At 44.1% G+C, this 20,778-nt stretch overlaps 1 protein-coding gene across 7 annotated transcripts in view; it reads right to left on the bottom strand.

Annotated features, from left to right (window-relative positions):
- The window catches only part of FRMD4B (FERM domain containing 4B), a 130,341-nt gene that overhangs the window by 14,651 nt on the left and 94,912 nt on the right, over positions 1–20,778 (bottom strand). For all 7 annotated transcript variants that reach the window (XM_065075430.1, XM_065075433.1, XM_021291760.2 and 4 more), the window contains 7 exons: positions 14,626–14,709; positions 13,323–13,388; positions 12,206–12,263; positions 11,181–11,267; positions 1,867–1,943; positions 667–805; positions 27–168 (listed from right to left, as the gene is read on the bottom strand). In XM_065075430.1, the coding sequence (XP_064931502.1) occupies positions 27–168; positions 667–805; positions 1,867–1,943; positions 11,181–11,267; positions 12,206–12,263; positions 13,323–13,388; positions 14,626–14,709 (653 nt within the window). The remainder of the gene's footprint in view (positions 1–26; positions 169–666; positions 806–1,866; positions 1,944–11,180; positions 11,268–12,205; positions 12,264–13,322; positions 13,389–14,625; positions 14,710–20,778) is intronic.

Here is a 20,778-nt window from a genome sequence, read left to right as displayed (position 1 = left end):
TACCTTGTATTTACACAAAGTATTACCTGATGAGATCAAACTGCCGTTGCTGGCCATAATAAGCTGGTTCTTTGCCTCCAAAGTCACTAGCTTTGAAACTTTTGGTGTTCCCATCTCTGTCAGATCCATGGCGATATCATCCAAACTTCTGGCTGAAGGAATTTTGGCCTGAATGAGTTAAAAAACAAAAATCCAGCCTGATCAAGTTACCTCTAATTAACTTCAGAACAAGGGGTCACAAAAGATGATGTTTCACACTTCATCTCCCACAAAATGAAGGGCTAAAGCAACAGCATCACAAAAGGCTGTGCTGTCATTCCTCTCCCCCTCTGTCCCCAAAGCCAGAATCATCTCCCAACTCAAAGCTTCTTTGCTGTTTGCACCATGTTCAAAATGAACATGAGAAGGGAACAAAAGAAAAAGCAGATTAAACACTGAGACATGGGAATTCCCTCTTCTGTAATTACACTTCCACAGCTCTTAATTGCAGGCAGGCTAAAATGGATCAAATAACAATACTGTCAGTCACAGACAGCTCAAAAAGCTGACAAAAATAAATTGTAGTTTTTCTCTGGCGAATAGTTCACTCGTGGAAAAGCATACACCAAAGGATATACAGGAAAGGTGTTGAAACTTATGCCCACAGTAAAATGCCTTATAACTTACTTTGCTTTGCTTTCTGTCCAAGTAAAACTGGTGCTGACTGATTGCCATTACCCAGATGGATTTGATCAGGGAAGTGTTTGCATACCAGGTTTGCACTACCAGTCCACTCTGACCAAAGGTCCTTCTTGACACTGAAATTCTGAGAAGAAAATAAATGCAATTTCAAGACAGGTCTTTGAGGTTTAAAGTCTCAAATGCTTCTCTCTTTATCAGGTAAAGCTCAGATGTTATTTTAAAAATGCAAAAACTCATATTTCCTTCTCCCCATCACCTGGTGCTGCTGCCTTTCCTCCTTCCTAACCTTATTTTAATTCCACAAAGTTAAAGTTCCTCCTGGTTGAACTTTACAACTGCTGTGCTTTTTAGCTCAGCAGCGCAACTGTGCTGCTGAGTCCAAAAGTTGGGTACACTACAAACCTAGAAAGGGTGAGCCATGGGATCCTGAAAGGAGTGACCAGGCAGGATGGAGGACCTGGGGGGATCAGCAGAGCATCTCACTGCTCCTCATGGGCCAGCTGGGAGGCACAGTGGTCCTGTGCCAGAAGTAAAAAGGACAGCAGCAGGAGAAGCAGAAAGGAAGGTGGAGTCAGAAATTCACCCTGGGCAAAGGCTCTTTCTTCCTGGGAGGGACCTGGAGGGGAAGGCAGAGGAACACAGCAGGCAGCTGAGCTCCCACCTTCCTCCCTGGCTGCTTTGGGCCCCTGCAGGCTCCAGCTCAGAGGAGGGAGAATCGCTGCCAAGGCAGGGGAGGGCAGAAGGTGAGCAACGAAGTCCTGCGGGCTGCATTCCCAGGTCTCCTGCTGCACAGTCACATTATGGAGGCCTCTCGGAGAAGGGGCTCGTAAAGAGAGCAAATTTGGCGCTGACAAATAGCCCTCCCTCTGCTCTAAGAACTCCCTTGGTGGACACAACAGGAAATCTGAGAGAAGGATGCCCAGAGCTGTAACACATCAGTCACTCCAGCTTGCTCACTATGGCTGCAACATCACAACACTACTTGTCCACCACCCACAGCCTGGATCCAGCCCTGGTTTTTCTTTCAAATGCAGGATCAGGCTCAGTATTGCAAAGCCCAGAGTAAACTCAGGTCTGTGTTGAGCTCAGAGGCACCTCCCATTCCCATCCACTATCACAAGGTGACGAATCCCCAGTCTGGGTAAAGTTTCATCCCGCTGCTGTAACTGCCTCCTCCAGCCTCACCTGCGGGGATCGTGTACTTCCACAGCAAACTTCTTTTCACGGAAATAGAGATTTTCCAGCTGTTTCCATTGAAATAGCTAGGAGAGTTGGGAGAGAGAAGCAGAACACTGTCACTACAAGAACTGTTGATCCTTTCTCCGCAAGGTTATTTAATTTCAGCAAATTACAATTCCTGTGTATCTTCAGCTATGGCATGGGCTCAGCAATAACACCACATATAACACCAATTAAAAACATAAATATATGGGATGCGCCTCACGTACAACGCATTGCAGATTCAGGATTTTGCCTGTGACAACATCCATTTCCATCAATAGCACGTTTAATTTCCCTGCTAGAAGATCAGAGATCTTGGGGAGGGCAGCTAAATTCTTTTTCTCTCTGATTAAATGCAAAAATCTCTAAACAAAGTAATTGCATAGACACCTCTGGTTTCTTCCCTCAGTCAGAACTTTCCGAGGGAACAGCAGGAGCTCAGAGAAAACCAAGACCTTTATTTTCTGAAGACAGTGAGTGATTCAGCATGACATTTTGGAGCAGGAGTTCAATACGTACTGAGAAAGAGCAGCTCCATGAGGAAGCCACCCCACAACACATACTTCTGTAAGGAAATCACAGATTTCCTGCAAAGTGCCAGCTAGGATATGAGATCAAAGTCAACCAGGGTTTGGCAGCTGCACCCGTGGGATCAGAATTTCATATGAATCTGCTCTTGCTTTACCCCAGCAATAGCCACCCTCTGGGGATGATGATCCATCGGGGTTGGATCTTCTCAGCCCAGCTCTTCCTGAGCTGTTCCCCTGGCCCTGGGTACAGATTTCTGCAGCACCACCTCCTGCACCCTCTCCGGCAATGCCAGGGTGTGCGGGCGCACATGGGGACCTGCACAGGTGTCCCCAGAGATGTCACCTGAAGATCACAGGGTGCAGAAGCACATGCTGTAGTTTACAGCCAGCTACTTTCCAGAGGTACAGTGCATGCAGAGTACCTGAGGTACTTCCACCTAGACTGGGCAGCCAGGGCCAGCATTAACTGAGAAAGATCAGCTTTCAACACCAGTGATCCAGGTGAGGCACACGGGCCATTACAGTGACCCCCTCCTTCCCCACAGCAGAAGTCCCCAGCACAGGTGACATTCCCGCTGGCCTCCCCCAAAACCCAACGCCCCACACTCCGACTATGGAGAGAGAAACTTCCAGTTTTGTGAAAAAGTACAGATTACGCCACGCTTCATTTGAAACATTCTTAACACAGATCGTAACTGAAACATAACCCAGTGCATGTGTTTGTGGGGAAAACTCTGGCTCTTTCAGTGACCTTTCTCTTTGTTTAGTTAAAACTTTCCTTTCTAGTACTACAATTTATTATTAGATACTACTATATGAAAAAGACAGCAAGGGGAAATGTCATTTACTAATGAGTCATTTTTCTAAAAGACTGTGGAAGTTTTACTCTGCTGCTCAAGTAAGTTTATATTTGTATTAAAGGCACCCTGTCCAATCACACTACTTTCAGAAGTGCCCTCTTCATAACTTAGCATTGAACTTTTAAAGAAATACATTAAAAAAATAAATAAACAGAAAACAGCTCATGCAGTATGCCAGCACATTGAGCAACAGCACCCATGGGTGCTCTAGCACGCAGACATTGCCAGCACGACCCCAGCAGTCCAGTCGCCTCCCTCCGCTGCCCAGCCCACCATGAACGCTCCCATCCCTGCACTCACCTCCCCGCAGCACCAGCCCCTTCTCCTGGGCACCACCGGCTGCTCCAGAAAGCATTAAGGGTGACATGAGAAGAGCAGAGCAAGAGGCAGCTGCTGTGCCATCCTTCCGTGCCACCGGCTCCGCTTTCGCCGCCTTCACCTCCCACTGCTGACACACGCCTGACATCACCGCCTCTCCCGGCAGAGACGCCTCCTGACCCACCCTTTCCCTCAGATAAAGACAAAACTGAATGGAGGAGAGAACCAAAGAGGGTTTTTACTGAGGGGCTGCACCCCTTAGGAGCACGCCAAGGTCTGTTGTGGGGCTGAGGTAGGAGCGAGCCCAGCCAGGGGGGCTGCAGCAGCAGCCTGGGCCCCCACGGCAGAGTCCTGGCCCTGACTCACACCCGACAGGCAACAGGTTCAACCAGAAGCATTGCTCTGTGTTCCCGGCTGTCCCGCTCCCACGCTCATAAAAACCATGGGCGTGCTTCAAACATGACCTCTGGAAAAAAAACTGCCTTGCTGCCTCTTATCGGTTGCAGGTGATGACTCCCCGTCCGCTTTATCACTTCCTTTGGGCTTTTCCCCTCCGGATGTGCTTGGCATCCCCGAGGGCTGTGGGAGAAGAGGTCACCTGTCCTTGGGACAGCAGGGGTGAAGGGGGACAAAACGCAGCTGCCCACCAGCTTGAGCAGCCTCCTGCTCAGACAGACCGACACACTAGCACCCCAAGGGTCTGGGCGGACCCTTCCATAAGGAGCTGCCTGTGCAAATCCAACTCCAGCCCCGGGTGAGATGCATCTCTGATCATCCGTGGTGCCAAGAATGACTGAAAAAAAGCCTTTGCATTTGTAAGGAAACCTTCATGGAATTGCCTCAGGATGTGGGTAGAGCTTTGCACCATTTCCTCCCCACCCAGTGAGATCCACCCCAGCCCAAAAACGAGCTGAAGGTGCCCGAAGCATTTGCAGCCCGGTACATTCAGCACAAAGACATTTGCCACTTTGCCCAAAGACACACAGGACTGAGACAACTCCAGCTCCCCCCTCCTGCTGCTGCTCCAATGCAAGAGAGATGGAGAAAAGGTGTTTGAAATTCTGCACGCAGGACACATTTTTGCTCTTAGGGACTAAAAAGCACTCTGTCCTTAAGCTATCTCACAAACAACATAAGATCGTTACCAACCAACTCCTCTGACAAACCTTCCTGCAGTCAGGTCTTCTGAAACAAAAAGACCAATGACTATTTGAATAACAAGTTGTAGTGTAATAATATTTAGATAGGTGCACTTCAAAATAATCACAAATGAACGCATTAAGAAGTTTCTGCCTAACATGTCTGGATTCATGAAGGCAAGAGGGAAAAAAAAAGCATCGATACAAACAAGGGAAAAAAAAAGAGTAATAAAGAACAAACCAAAGTAAATAAAATGAAATCCTATAAACTCCTTCAAATAAAATTTTCTAAATTGTGGTCAAAAGGCAATACTCGGGAAACTGTCACTGCACTAGTGTTTTCCTACTCCCTTCAAATACTCTAACTCTGTATAGACACGTCTCTAACTCATTCAGAATTTCAATCTTACCTAAACTATGTGCGTATTAAAAGAGAAGAGTTGTAAAAAAAAAAAATATCTGGAAATCTGAAGCTGGTTTTTGAGGGCTGGAAGGACAATTAGAAATAATTAAAATGTTTTTGTGGAAGTTTTGCAATGTATGTTCCCTTTAACCAGATGATTAGGTCCACCAGAGCTAATTAATGTTTTCTTAATAGTCTTCCCATCCATTTAGATTGCCAGATCCTTAAAGGCTCAGGAAAATTCCACTCCCATTGAGCATGTCTGACTCTCCAGGCAGAATTTGGTCTGGTCAAGGTTTGTTTTCTGGGTTTTTGTGGAGAAGGTGGAGGTGCAAAGCTCTCTGATCACACCTCATTACTCAGGCACTTCTGTGCACCAGCCAGACTTCTAGTAGCCAGCTACTACTTCTGCCAGACCATGAGTTTAAGTTTCCTGCATATTTACTGTGATCCTCTTTGAGATACTATAGAAAACCGAACAAAAAGATATCGCCGCTCTAACCCTCTTTTCCCATACAAAAAGAGCTGTAAATTGTAGTCTAATGAGACACAAAGCAGACACAGACTGCTTAAGTAGTGAGACACCTTAATAAAAGAATCAGCCGTTTTTTCACCTGGCCAATCTTGCATCCAGTTTTGAATAAAATGCGAGTTTGTCTGGGCCTGACAGCAGCAGCTCAGCTCGCTGGCTCAGAAAAACGGCCCCATCAGGATCAGAGGCAGGAGCTGGCAGAGCTTGAGAAACTTGTGAAAGAGCTTTTCAGGGGCTCTATGCTTAATATTTCTATCAGCCCAATGCATTTTGTTTTAAAAAAAAAAATATATTTGTTCACTTTTTTTTCCGAATCGGGTATATATAAGTCTGGACAGAAGCTGGTTGCAGGGTTGTGCAGCCAAGCGCTGGTGCACCAGCCCCGGGCACAGCACGTGCCATGGCTGCACCCACTATGTTTCCAAGGTTGATGGCAAATTCCAACCAAGAGCTAAATTACCCATTTTCCACCCAAGGGATCACTAGATAAGGTCAGCATGCAAGTGCAAACCATGCTGCAGCATTTGCAGCAGCCCTTCCCTTGGGAAGCACTTTGAAAGCACCTCGCGGTACGTGTGGTGCCTGCAAGGAAGTTCGGCAACCAGCATCCCAGAAATGGCTGGGAAAGGCAATCTCCAGACAAATCTGGTAATTCAGACCAAGGAAACATTAAAGATTTCTGCACCCCACCTCAGTGAAGGAAATTACCACCCTATCAGCAGTGCTGGAAGAAGGGCTGTGTTTCAGCCCCTCTGCTGCAGTTTGCTGCCTGGCACGCTACCTTCAACCAAAATCTTTGTTTTAAATTGCTGCGCCTGGCCTTGGAGGGAAGTATTTGAGGATACAGCAGGAGGGCCTAACTGCCCCACCTAGAGCAACTTCTGAGAGAGGGAGGCAGATGGCTCCCACCTGTGCCAGCATAAATTGGTAGAGCTCACCTGGAGGCATCCTTCACCTCTTGCATATTAAGCCAGTCCTCTAAAAATGTCTTCAGTCACATTTTTTCCTAATGCATTATGATCCGTCCTTGCTCACTTCTCACTAGCATCAGCATTAACAAGAATCAGAGATGTCTCGGCACCAAGCTGTCCCAAAATGCATGTTTTGGGGCAGGTGACACTCAAGCAACTTTCCACATATCTGGAAGGAAGTGAATTTCAGAGCAGTCCCATAACAGCTCTGTGTTTATTTTAAATAATTATGCAAGCTTGATATCTTATGTCTAAATCAACAGCTTCTACTTGGTGAGAAATAAACACCGTAAAAGAAATCTCTGCCTAATTAGATCTGCCTGCTGAGAAGCCTGTATGCATGCCATTGTGTTCTGAACCATTCAGTAAAGCAGGACAGCAAATTTACATTCAGTTATTGTACTGCAATGGAAAACTTTCAGCATCAGCTCTTCGTATATATCGAATCAAAAGAAAAATATCATAAATATTACCCATTTCAAAACTTGCATATGCTTAACAAAAACACTTCTGAGAACACAATGTGTTCAAGACAACCAGCATTAGAATCACAATTCTTACAGATTTGAAACAATACCATCGCAAGATTAGTACTTCTCTTCAGACATTATAGTTCATTTATCACCAGGGAGTCGCCCACAGAAACACAATGAAGTGGGAGAACAAGTCAAAAAGCCAGCAAGCTGCCTTCTCAGATTCCTGTTCCCCAGAGGATCACCACATATTGGCTGAACGCAGAATAAACTCAAACCATACCGTAATACACGCTCCATAAACAAGACAATGCATTGTTTATCTCACCAGTGGGAAGAACAGGGCTAGAGATAAAAGGAAGATCTATTCTGTTTTGAAAAGGCATATGAAGTCCTGGGACCTGTTTTATGCTTTTCCTAATTGATTCAGAGACTGGGGACAGGATCTTGGCATGCCACCCCATAGCAAGCAGGAGGCACCTCTCGGTATTAACTGCAGCTGAAGGGAGAATATGTTGGCAAAGCAGCAGGACTGTGGAGTTAATCCCAGGTCTGAGCTGAAACCTGAACAAGGGTTGCCAAACCCAGTCTTTTTAGTCTGTGTGAGACTTTGGGATTATCATCAACTCAGCCAAGTGTAACCTCCAGTCAGTGTGAAGCCACTGCTTCTATCCACAAAAAAAGAGACAATTTTCATAAATGATACAAACCAATAATACTCCACTTTAAGTTTATCACAATGCTGGAACGCAATGCTCTCCTTGGCTCCCATCACCTCACAGTCCCAAGCAAGGGGTAAAACACGGGATCGCTTCACTAGAAACTGCTTCCAAAGCAATATAAGCTTTCAGGAGTGACTTACAGCAACAAAACTCTTTTCTCAAAACAATCTCAGGTCAACCAGCAAAATATTAATAGCTGGACTCAAACCTACCCAGCCAGCTTTACACACACAAACACAGCAGGTTCTCCTGGTCCAGCCCTGAGTTACACACGTTTCCCTGACGGATGACGGACAGTGCATGCGCAAGCATTGGCAAGGCTGGGCGATACAGATCTGGAAATTGCTTCATCCAAATCTATCTTGCAAGTTGTTTCCTGTGAAGAGTTCTCAACCTTGGACTTCACACAACAGTGCTGATCCAACCACAAAATCTTGGGATAACCACTGTGCTCCAAGGCCCATTTTTAGGTCTCTTTGCCTAAGGACCTACTTGGATAAAGCCATAAGATTTCACTTTTTGAGGAGGGTGGTTATATTTCGTGGTATTTCATTGACAGTGCATTAATAGCGTAGCTAATTGTATATAATTTTATTATTTTTTTTAATTCCATTCTAAATACGGATTTGTCTCTTGCCAGATGCCTATAACGAATGCATTAAACACATACAGCTATGTGTGACAACAGCCATTAGCCCTGCAGAAAAGACACAGGTAGCAGAATTCAGCTGGAGCACAGGCACCAACTCCTGTTCAAAGGCTCCTACCTGAAACTCAGCAGATTTCCCACTGCAGCCACTATCAGAGAGATTTGCACAGCTAGAGATATTAGTTGTATCCTTAAAATTAGGAAAAGCCACCCTAGTCTTCAATATGTTTGGACTCATCCTTCCCCAGATTTAATCAGCTACATGTATATTCAAACATAACTAACTGAAGAAGTGGAGCACCATAAGGATGCTCTTTCCCAGATGACCAGGGATAAACATAACTGCACTTTTGATCCTCAACATAAACAGCAGGATAACACCAGTGCATGGCAGTAGCAAGTTTGGCTTCATCCCAAAAAGTAAAACAATAAAATTCTGCTAAATGCAGCAAATCTAGCACCTCTGCTCCAGAAGCCAGGCATAGTTTACATGCCTACTCCCCTCTCTCGCAGGCTGCTTCAGAAAGGATTGTGTTTGCAGACTCCTTGGAGATTCAGGCAAGCTATACAGACTCTTCTCCCTCTGAAATATATTCTGATACATTAATAAATATGAACTAAACAACAATACTGGGTAAAATGAAACGTCTGCCTACCACATCACAGACAGCATCACCATAGCTACACTGAAAAAAACGGCAGTGTGTCAATATTTTAACTCCCAAACCAAGTCTGGATGTGCCTCTCTAGACCCAGCATCTGCTCCCCCTCCTCCCAAAAGCAATCTGATACCACTTACTTTCACAGATCTCATCAGAATTGCACTTCGTATTTCAAACCTTGAAACACCTTTTGTGTAAAGCAACTGCACATTCAGCCACATGTTAAAAGTAGTCATGACTCAGGACAAGCTGAGGCTTATGTAATTTTTGTCCCCTCCTAACAACAGGGGACACAAATCCATATGAATACTATAGCCATATCCATCCCCACATTTTCAAACAGCTTACTGGCATTCCAATATCCGCATTCAGGCTCTTCTCTCCCACCTTCCCTTTTAATCTCTAACCTCTGTTGTATAATTACAGTGAAGCAGACAACTCTTATCATTTCCATTGTAACACTTCCACTGTAGAGGTGACCTTTGGTTTTTATTTTATTTTTCTTAAACACAACTCCTGCTGTGTTCAAAGGCAACACCTTGTAACTAACTGTAGCATGGTGTGACTTGGTATCTGGACCCTGCTGACCTTAAAATATCTGCCTGGTTGATGTCGTAAACTGAAATCCCACAAGCACAAAAACTGCTTGGCAAAGCAATGCTTCTAGCCAGGCAGGCTACATTTTCTTGGAGAGCATAGCTGGTCACAGCGGGACATCTTGGCTAGAAAGTGATCCATGTTTGACCTGACCAGAAAAATCTTGTAGATGTTGCCTAAAAACTCGGAAGTGCTCAAGAGCAAGGAGAGCTCCTTGACGTTCTCCTTTGATGATCAATGGCTGCATTAATATTGACTTGATCTTCTAGGGTTCCGCTTGTATCACTGCCATTTAGAACATTCATGGTAAGAGAGATCTGGGGCTAACTAAGTGCTTTACTAAACAAAGCAAATGAAGCATCCAAGAGTTCAACCTGGGAGACACAGATATATAAATATACCAAAAGGAACCAAGTAATAGCCTGCTCTGGAAAAAGAGATCAAGTTAGGAGCCTGAAGGGGAATTACTCTTAACAAGGAAGTTTTGATAAGCTGTGTTTTTTGGCACAAATACACTAAACAATATCATTTTGCAAATGTAAAATTCCCTGGCAAGCAGCACATACTTCATGTGAACTCCTGCCCAGATCATTGCTGGGGAAGGAGAACAGCAAAGCTCCAGGTCTCCATCTCCTCCCTGCTTAGATGTTCCAACAAGGACAAGACCAGAAAGAAACCACACACTCAACCCTGCACATGCAGTCCTGGCTCTTCCCCCTGACCAAGCAGGTTAAATAACTCTTCAAAGACCATCAGGGCTCAGACCTGGGCTGACAGGGGCTTTGACAGAGCCAGCAGTACAACATGGGACCCTCTGCCCTGTCTGAACAACAAAGGAGGTTTGTTGGCAGAGTTGACTCTGCAGGAGACACACTGGGGAGCAGGTAGGTGCAAAAAGAGCAGAAGTACCTCCAGTATTTGGCATTCACTCCCAATCCTCTCTTATAATTCATCACATCATGAAAACATATAGTTGGTTTAAACAGGCCTGCAGTTTCACACAGTTCCCTTTGTATTACAAGGATATCAGTGGAGCCTTTTATTACTTCACACACCAAAAAATCTACAAACGCCAAGGGAAAACATTGTTTGAGTACCAAGGCTTGTAGTTCATGACATGCAGAAACCCACTTGCTTCATATTTCTGTAGGTATCCCTGGAGGCTGCCAAAATTCCTGTCCAGACTGTCCTGAGACCACCAAATTCAAGATAACACACAAGCCAGAGCTCCTAAAGGGAGTTGTCACTATCCACATAAGAGTTTTACTGCCTCAGTGCCAGCAGAATTTCCCTTCTCCCTCCAACCCCTTCTCTTTTGCTCACTAGCCTAATATGCAACAGCTTAAAAAAAAAAAGTATGTTCTGACACATACCACCACCTGCCTCCCCCTTAAAAAACACAATCAGATGCAAAAAACTTACTTTTCTGGGCTTAACTTTGTCTTGTAAGTCGTACTGGCCTATTCCTTTGTAACTTATTCCAAGCCACCACGGGATTCCTTGTTTATCCTGAAAAATAGATATCTACATGAACAAACAGCTACTTAAGAATTAAGCAATTCCAAGATTACAGCCCATTTCATTCTGTGACAAGCACGGGTGGGTACAGAACAAGGACATTTTTTGCAAACAAACTGACGTGAAGTGGATTGCCGGGGTGAATGTTGAAAGGTTCTCCCCCTGCCTTCTCAGCCAGAGGGAAAAACCTATGTGATGGTTGTGCAAAGTGGACAAAAAAGCAACGGTGCTGCTGAAACAAGGGGGTGTCACTTGTTGCAGGAGTGGCTGTGAGGGGAGGAGGATGTGGGACAGAAAAACCTGTGGCCAATGACTGTACCCACTAAATGCAGGCACAGACAGCTGCAGGAAGAGAGAACAGCACAAAACATCAGCTTCTCAGGTACCACAGTCTTGGCCACGACTCAAAGTAAGGAGAGATCATCTCTGCTGAGCTCTTCTGCACAAAACACTTTGGCCCAGGCTCTGCTCTACAAATGGGAATAAATGGTGTTTTTCCATCACTCCAAAAATATTTCTCAGCACTTTCCCACTCCAAGTGCACACTCACTAATCACCTGCCACTTAGAAGTATTCTTTTCTACATTGTATTCTTTTCTCTAATCTTGATTAGAAATGTCTCTGAGGAAACTATTAACTGCTTCAGATCTACAAGTGATATCCAGTTTAATTAAGCTGATACAAATTTAGCTTCTGATATGATTATAGAAGGTTTCAGAAAGACTCCTTTCAGTCTTCTGTAGGGCATAATGCTTTGCTGCTCTCTGGAAACAATTTTTAAAGAATATTGAAGGGGGAAAAATTATAGAGGCTGAAAAATGGGGGGGTTAATTCTGATAGAAGAGTACTGAATCATCGAACTACTCCTATAGGAATGTAATCACATGTAATAATCTAAGCAATCACATTATCTATGAGCATTTACTAACCTTTACTCCATAGTAATGAACTCCATATGTTGGCAAAGCTTCCACCACTTTCATGTACCTGTAGACAGATTTACAGCATATCAGATAATTTTCTCTGGAGGGAATAATATCTATTAACATATTTTTTTCACACATATATGCAGGACGTGTCACTTATCACTTGCATATTTTGAAGGTCTTAATAACTGAAGGCCCACGTTTTGAGAAAAAGCCTTAGCATCCTGGCTCAGGGAAAGATGTGGTATTTTAGTCTAGCTAAAGCTAATGGAAAAATTCTCATATAATGCAACATTCAATCTCTTATCAGAAGGTCAGCAAACTGAAAGTAAGAATTTTCAACTGAACGTGTGAGCTTTATGGAAAATGTTGGCAGTAAAGACCTGCCTATGATCATTGCACTACGGGTGCTTTGGTTAGGATGGACAGGCTCCAAATTAAAGTGTTCATGCAGTGTACAACTGTTTCATGAAGCAGTTCAGACAACCACTGGACAATTCTTTCCCTCGTTCCTATTGAAAGAAGCTCCTGAATTACTGAGACAGAGTTACAGCTTCAAGGTACATGAGAAAAACTACAAGTTGCCGGCATTGTGCAACCATGGTATTCTTCTCAAACTTCTTGGTTCGTAACACATCACACTGAGTTTGTCTGCAGGAAGTACAGTAATATTAAAGGTAAATTAAAAATAAAATTCCACAGGCTCTGTTACATATTGAAAGACCTTGTTTCTTGAGATGTACAGAATCTGGCTTTCAAAGAACATGCATTTGTTTTCTTTTTTTTTTTTTTTTTTTTTACAGGACCTAAGGTTTGGTGTGAAAACTAATTGATAGCAAGCAGGGTATGGAGAAGAGTCTTCCAATAAAGTAAGGCCCAAATAATTTATTTTATATTTGAGGTATCTAAATGAGGACAAACAAGCTTAACTGAAAGTGTGCGAAATCTGAAGCTTTGAGTAAGTTAACTTTGAAATATAACTCAAAAAAAAAAATCTGACAGATTCAAATAATGAAGCTTGCAAGCTGTAATGACCAAACAAACCAGCCTGCATTTCTACTTCTCAACAGCAACAAAAGTAAAAATAAAATCTTCACAAATTAACAAGTGTCATACTCACTGAACAATGGCTTGTCCTCTGGTCAGACCTTTTATTTGTGTATAATGCTCAATTACTCTGTCCTCACTGCAAAACAAGCACAAAACCCAACTTAGAGGCTCAGTGACTTTTTTCACATGTGACAGCATCTGTAAAGATTCAGATGCCTGCCTGCTCTGCATGCAGAGATGCGTCCCTCTGTACAATTCTTGCTCTGGTTTATATTCTATTTCTTACTGATTTCTCCCCCACCCTTTATTGAGCAGCATGGAGATGCCCTGCTGATTCCCACCATTGCATGCTGCATTCCAGACTAGTTAACAAATTGTTTCAGATCAGCCTGCTTCGTTGCAGAATTACAGCACTAATTGTATAAATTCATTTTCACATTCTAAAGGACCAAATCTTCAAAGGATGGTTAATGGTCCATACATAAGACAGAAGAATTTAAACCAGAAATGTTTTCATTCCAGTATAGTTTTCCCCTGACATTTCACAGGTGAAATATATATATATATCTGTCAGCAATGACCTTTTTGCATTTTTCCTGTTATATACTTCAACATTTTGTTTTAGTGGAATGAGAAATAAAATATGCATTTAAGTGTCAAACACTTCAAAGCAAAGAAAAGCCCAGCAGTATTCATTCTGAAAATGAAAACAAAAAAGCACAGATTATAAGTACTGGTATACTTGAAAATCCATCAGATATATACACAATAAACCACCATTGCCAAAAAACAAACATAAACTCCACCACAAACACACAAGCAAGGGAGTCAAACTTGCACAAAGGGCATTCCAAGTGTGTGAAACAATGTCATCGATTCATCCCAAACGCTGTGTTCCTTTACAGTGGATCCAAGCCACAAAACTTGACGTGCTATTCTGTTTCCAGCTTATTTTCTCCCCGTGTCCTGTTGAGGGGAGCAGCTGGGTGGGCATCTGGCCCAGCTGACCCAGTTAAGGTCAACCCACCACAGAGGCTGTACTGGGTGACAGCTGAAGAGCAAAGTGCTCTTTGCAAACCCAGGCTTGGCTGGAGTTCAGAATTCATCTCTTTCTAACCCATGGTCCCCATGTATTCCGATCTAGCAGTTTCTGATTCAGTAATTTAATTAGAGTGAACTTTCAATGAGGGATTTGCATCCAATCTTGTGTAATTTATAACCTTCTAAAAACTGGAAATGCTTGAACACAAGCAATTAACTCCAGGTCCTACGTCATGCAGGCTGAAAACTTTTAAGAGAGTTTGCAAAACTGTTTAAAAATGATCTTGTCATTACTACTCACAGCAATTTACAGTTTAAATTGAACAGCTCACCAGTAAGCAAGTGATGGATGCTCCTGCAGTGTCTTGGTAGGAAAGACAGGCAGCGTCTTCAAGTCTTTCCTAGTGTTTTCATCACTAAAAAACAAAAAACACACAGAGTCACTGCTAGTGAATCATAGATGCAATCATTAGCCTCAACAGGAGGAAGGTGCTGTATTTGCTACCCAAGAACATGGCGCATTGCCCCGTATCAGGCTCTCATAGCAATGTAACTCTATAGGCCCTCTCACATGACAGTGATGTATATGGTGTCATGCAGACTCCTGTTGTAGCTCATTATACAGACATGTGATTCTCGGGCCACTATGGCAGAAGCACCATATCAGTATTTACTTTGCACATACTCACTCTATTAGCTGATTGCAAAATGAGCCCTCAACAGCTGCAGAAGAAAAGCCTGTGCTCAAAAGCAAGGCTTGTAGCACTGATTTTTGCTCTGTCTTTAGCTAAAATCCTACCTCTGGACAATATATTTCACAAAGCAGCATGCTATTTCTCAAATCTCAGAGTTCAACACTGATCTGACTCAAAACAAAGGGTTTCAGTTCATACACTTCAGAATATTTTCACTTAAGAGGTTTCCTGGACTGCTCATTCTACACAAAGTTCAATTATTTTGGACTCCAGGCCCAGTCTGGAACAAAATAAAGGGGGTTGAAGTACGTGACCGCAATTTGACATGAAAACCCCCAGCAGAATATTCAAAAACCTATTTACAGGCATCAGTAAAATGGTTAAGATTTAATTAATGGAGCATTGAAGAATAAATCAGCTGAAACTTGCACGCCTCATTTCTGCAGGATTTCTGCGTGCCTTCGCGGCAGCGCCAACAAGCAAGAACATGACTTTCCTATGCAAGGAATGCATCAGTCACGTCCATCAGCATCCGCCTTGATTTCTGCATCCACGCTTTCCTCCTTCTGACCTCTGTTTTCATTAGATTCCATGAGATTTGATCTGAGCTACAAGCTCCCTCACCCCCAACATGAGCACCCTGTGCATCAGTAGAGCAGACCAGAGAACAGAAATCTGCTCCATGGGTACCACGTACAGACCTCCAGAGACGGAGGAGGCAGATGGAGGAGGCAGCAAACCCCTACCACACTTCCATCTCACATGGCAGATGTCACATGGAAGGTGCAGTAAATTAAAGCTTTTTGTTCTCGGTGAGCACAGGCTAATCGCTCTGCAAGCTTCTTCCCTGGCTGTGACAATGTGCCTCAACCCTGACTAAGAGGGACCACCTCTGGAGATGAGGAACCGGTTCAATCAACGGCCTATTTATTCTTCAGCGTCTTTGATGACGTTGCCAAGAAGGGGGTCAATTAGCACCGAGGAGCTGTTGTTGCTGAGCTTTGCCGGGCCAGCGCTCTTCAGTGCAGGAATATGCGCTTTTCTTTGCAAGCTGGCCAGCACCCAAGTGCCACAAAGCGGGACAGCTGGGCAGAAAAATCAGGATCTCTCCTCCCAGTGCTCAAATATAGCCAGTGTTCACAAAAGCTGAGGGGATTTTATTCACCCCTTGAAAGCCCATTTTGATGGGATCAAAAGGCTGCAGGACATCCCAGCTTGCAGCAAGAAGGTAGACTACCAAGGTTTTGTAGGGATACATAAAAATGCAGATAGAGCACACCCTCCTGAAGCCTCAGAATCCAGAGCAAAAAATAAACAAACAAACGAATTTCCTCAAATTTTTAAGCCTGACACATAACTGCTGTAGCAGTCAGGGTTGGCAGGGAAATGCAGTGAGGTAGGAGAGGTTTTGGAAGGAAACAGTAACAAAATACCTCCTTTTTACCAAACAAAAGGGATGTTCCTCTAAATATATATTCTCAACTCGCAATATTCACAATCAGAGTTTTAATGGCTAGTCACTAAACACTTATTTAGCAACCTCATTGCCAGCAAACAATAAAATGCCCAAGCAAGGGCTGAAGCCAGGAGCTGAGAGCTGACCTCCTGAGAGCAGCCGGGACAGGTGACCCCCAGCTGTCACCAATACAGTCAGCTGGAGAGGTCCCAAGCTCTCCTCTGCCAACCATTACAGGGCCAGTAGCCTCCCCGTCACTGAGCCTCTGCAGAAATGCCACAAATCCTGGGAGCTGCATCCTACCATGCCCTGAAATGCCACTTTTTGTCCAATCTGTGGCCTCCAGTGGGGCTACTCACCTTCCTGTTTGGTTTTTGGGCCCCTTTCCTCTGGACCTGGTTGAGTAGCAACTTACTTCATCCTCATCAAATGACAAAATGTAGATGCTAGTTAAGCTTGATTGATGAGCAGCAACTCATCAAGATGGAAATGTTTGCCACTGAGTTTAAACCAAGCACTAGCCAGCCAGCACAACCACTGCCTGACAAGGTCTGTGGGCTCTGAGCTGGGACATATAGTGACCAAAGGGCTGCAATCACATCTGTGCCATGATTCAGGGCACGTCCCTCCAGCACTGACTCAAGACCACAGGCTCATTAGCAGGCAGAATCCATAGTGCTGTGACAACTTAGAGCAGAACTGGACCTTCCTCCTCTGTTGTTCTGCCAACCTACAAATGCACCCAACTTCCCACAATAGCAGAGAATACACTTCTTTTACAAGGCAAAGTTGGCCCTTGGGACTTGTCTTCCTGAAGGGACACAACCTTATCCTAAGGTTCAGACACACTGTCCTGTTTGCCTGCAGCTAGAGGGAGTCCATAAAAATGGACTTGTAAGGCCTGAAAGTCTCTGACAAGACACATAAGGATTTTATTTTTTTCCTGCATAATTGTAAGATAAAGCAGGAAACAACCCTAGAAAAATGTAAAAGACTTGGGAGAAACAGGGCACAGCTCCTTGCATGCTGGATGCCTTCAGACAGTGCAAGCTGGCACACAACAGCCCTGTTCTGCTGACTGCGTGCCTGAGGATTAGCATTTAGGGTGATTCACAGCTTCAGGGATAATAAAAGCCTCAAATGGTCCTCCCCCGCCATCCACAGAGTTCATTATCACTTCATCTGCACTGAGTAGCCCAAGCACATCTCCCCTTGACCTTCAGGATCACTTTCCCAAGCCCTCCAAGACCCAGCCGTTCTCTAGAGGTGACAGCTCCAGATAGCAGGAGTGACGGTTTGAATTATTACCTGTTCCTGTTTGGTTTCACAATGGCCACAAGACAATACAGAATTCACAGGGCAGACAGCCCTGGCTCCAGATGTCCAACCGTCTACACTATCTACCAGCCAAACACACCAGTGTTGTATCTGGCATGTCCATGGGTGGTTCTCGTCAGGGCAGGAGGACTCGGCTGTCGGGATGGAGAGGCCCACTTGCATTTAATATGATCTCTGCAATGGAGGGGGCTTCTTGATTGGTGGTTCTTGGAAAAATGTCAATACATAAACTTAAGCTGCCCAGAGTCAATAGGACGGAACATTTTTGGCAAAGCGTTTGTTTATTCCCCAGGAGGAGAGTATAGGAAATTCTCATCTGAAGTATAATTCTTCTCCATAGTGGAACAAAAGAAAACCAGACAGACACTTTCCTTCCCATTCCACCCGCTAAACTGGGAGTTTTCTCTCTGACAGATATTGAGCAGAACTTGGATTGATCTGAGGAACATAAATTCAAATCTACAGCAGACCCTCCTCAAACTCCAGCTCGTATTCTTGGTACTGTCCATATTTAATTTACTGTCCCAATGTGAACATTGGGCAAGATGCTGTCCCCATGAACATTCCTCACTCACCAGTGCCAGCTCTATGGAGAAGGAAGGGCAGCATGTCTCCAAAATAACCAACAGCAATACTTAAACACGTACCATGATATGAGTAGACATTTCCACATTCACACTACTATCTGTAGCAGCAAACCAGGACCAATTTCACATGCTTCTGACAACCCACTGACATTTCAGTGAAATTATAGGCATCTTGCTAAAAACCCACCAGAAGTCTGTGAAGGAACCAAACCAGATGATTGTGCCATGCTTTGTCTAAAGCACAGTACTGAAAATTACAAGACACTTACATATTTATGTTTGCAAAAAGTGCATCTTCACAGCTTGTAATCAAGTGATACAACACCCCCTGCTAGGTAAAGATTTACTCTAATGTGCTAATTAGGACCATTTGTCAATGGCTGCCCAGGCTTCTCCCTGCACCCAGGAAATTAGCCTGTGGCTAATGCATGGAAGAGCTTAGATGTAATAAAACGTGGTTAGTGAGATTAGCATAAAATGTGAAAAGCAATAAACGCACCCAGAGCAGCAAAAGCAATATATTGGACTACAACACAAAGGCTTATCAGTCCACATCATCTTTGTAAATATTAACAACTTGATAAGGATGCAACTTCAGACAACTTTTAACTGACTGAAGTGATGGTAGGTGTGTCTGCCTCTGCTGAATTGTCCTGATAACATTTTATAAAGGCAGGAATTTATCTGTAGGGAAAGTCCATTGTATACAGATTATCCTCTATTCTCAAAGCCACTTAACCTCGCATAAATACTTACTCTTATGTTGCTATGTGATCATTAGAATAGGTCAACTCCTGGGTGTTTCTAAATGTCACCATTTTATAATCGGTTAAACCTTGAAATTAATTTCAGGCACATCACTGGTAGAATTTAGTGTGGCCCTGTTTTTAGAAAACAACCACCAACCTCTCGAGTTGACCTGAAAGGTATTTCATGGACACCTAAAATCAGCACACGCTTCAGAGAATCACATGAGAGATACAAGGAAACACAGAGCTTCACAGCTGAAGGATGACACAGTATACCCTGCATCATGAAGATGCTTCAAAAACTTTGAATTAGGATTTTTCCTCTTATTCTGTTTAAGATATTTAGGGCTAGCAAACCAAACAAACAGCACACAATTAGATACTTGAAAAACAATCTAAATTTTCAGATGGCTGGTCAGATTACTCAGATTATGTTAGTAGCGATCCTATTTATTGGTAATAACCACTGAATTCCCTTACTGGACGATTGCAAGCAATGCTATAACAGTACAAGAACATCCCATGTCACTGCCCATACCTCAGGCTGGTCCTAAAATGACTTCCTAAAGTGACTGGACTTAGGGTAGCATCAACAAGGTCTTCAAGGTGCTCCCATTCCATGCATTCACAGATGAGAGCCAGCAACACAGACCATTACACTGCAAGCTGGACTGCTTCAGCAACAGGTGCCTTTTCTGAAGGTTTTGTTTCCTTTTAAAATAAATAAAACAGTAGAGTGTGGCAACCTCACACTCCCATGGAGGTTGGCCTGCCTTTCGAGGTACCACAAGAAACAGGTGTGAGGAGGAAGCAGCAAGGCAAGAGGAGAGAAAAAATGAGTGAGGTTAAAAGTGCAAGACAAAATAGCAGGAGAGAAGGAAGACAGAGCAGGGAAGGTACAGGAAGAGTCGATGGATTTAGCAGCTTTCAAGTATGTCAGAACAGCAGGATCTCGGCAGCAGGATTTTGAAATGCACTCTGACAAATCCTCTTTTGTGACAAGTGCCAGACGTTCCCCATCATTTCCCAAGCTTTCAGTTTATGGTCTGCTGGCATCCTCAAGAAAGTTATTTTTCTATTGAAGAAAGACCAGGATCTGGAAAGGCCATGAACAAGGGGCTCCCCTTGGCACAGCACAGCCAGAGCCAAACCTTAACCCACCAGCCAGCAGGGAGCTTTGCCCAGGGCTGAGCTGCAAAATCTACCACTTGAATACCAGATAGGAACCGCCTGGTCAGAAAGGTATTTGAAGGAGCATTTTTAAGAGCCTTCCAACCCTGTACATGAAAAGAAACACGATAAGCGGTGCAGATGGCTTTTTCAATGCCAGGCTCGTTGAACATCTATGCTGTAGCCATGCTGTGGATTCTCACGCTGTGCTGCAACAACAGCTTTAGTTTCACAGCTCGAAAGGGACCTGCACCAAACACGGAGCATGGCTGGGGCTTGGCAGCCCTTCCCCACACTTAGCACAGGCTGGACCCCAAGCCTGACTTCCAGCTCCAGCCCTGCTCCTTTAGGCTAATTTCTCTGCTTCCTGAACCCTGCCTGACTCTAAAAGAGCAGTAGCAGTGCCCACTGATCTCATGGAGGTTTGGTGATCCAGCTCGTTGGCTTTTGGATGATGACCAAGAGCACCATTGAGAAAAAGCAACATTTC

This window comes from Columba livia, chromosome 10 (genome assembly GCF_036013475.1).
Source record: "Columba livia isolate bColLiv1 breed racing homer chromosome 10, bColLiv1.pat.W.v2, whole genome shotgun sequence".
Classification (NCBI taxonomy): domain Eukaryota; kingdom Metazoa; phylum Chordata; class Aves; order Columbiformes; family Columbidae; genus Columba; species Columba livia.
Note: the sequence above shows the minus strand (reverse complement) of the source record. Positions and strands in the feature narration are given on the sequence as shown.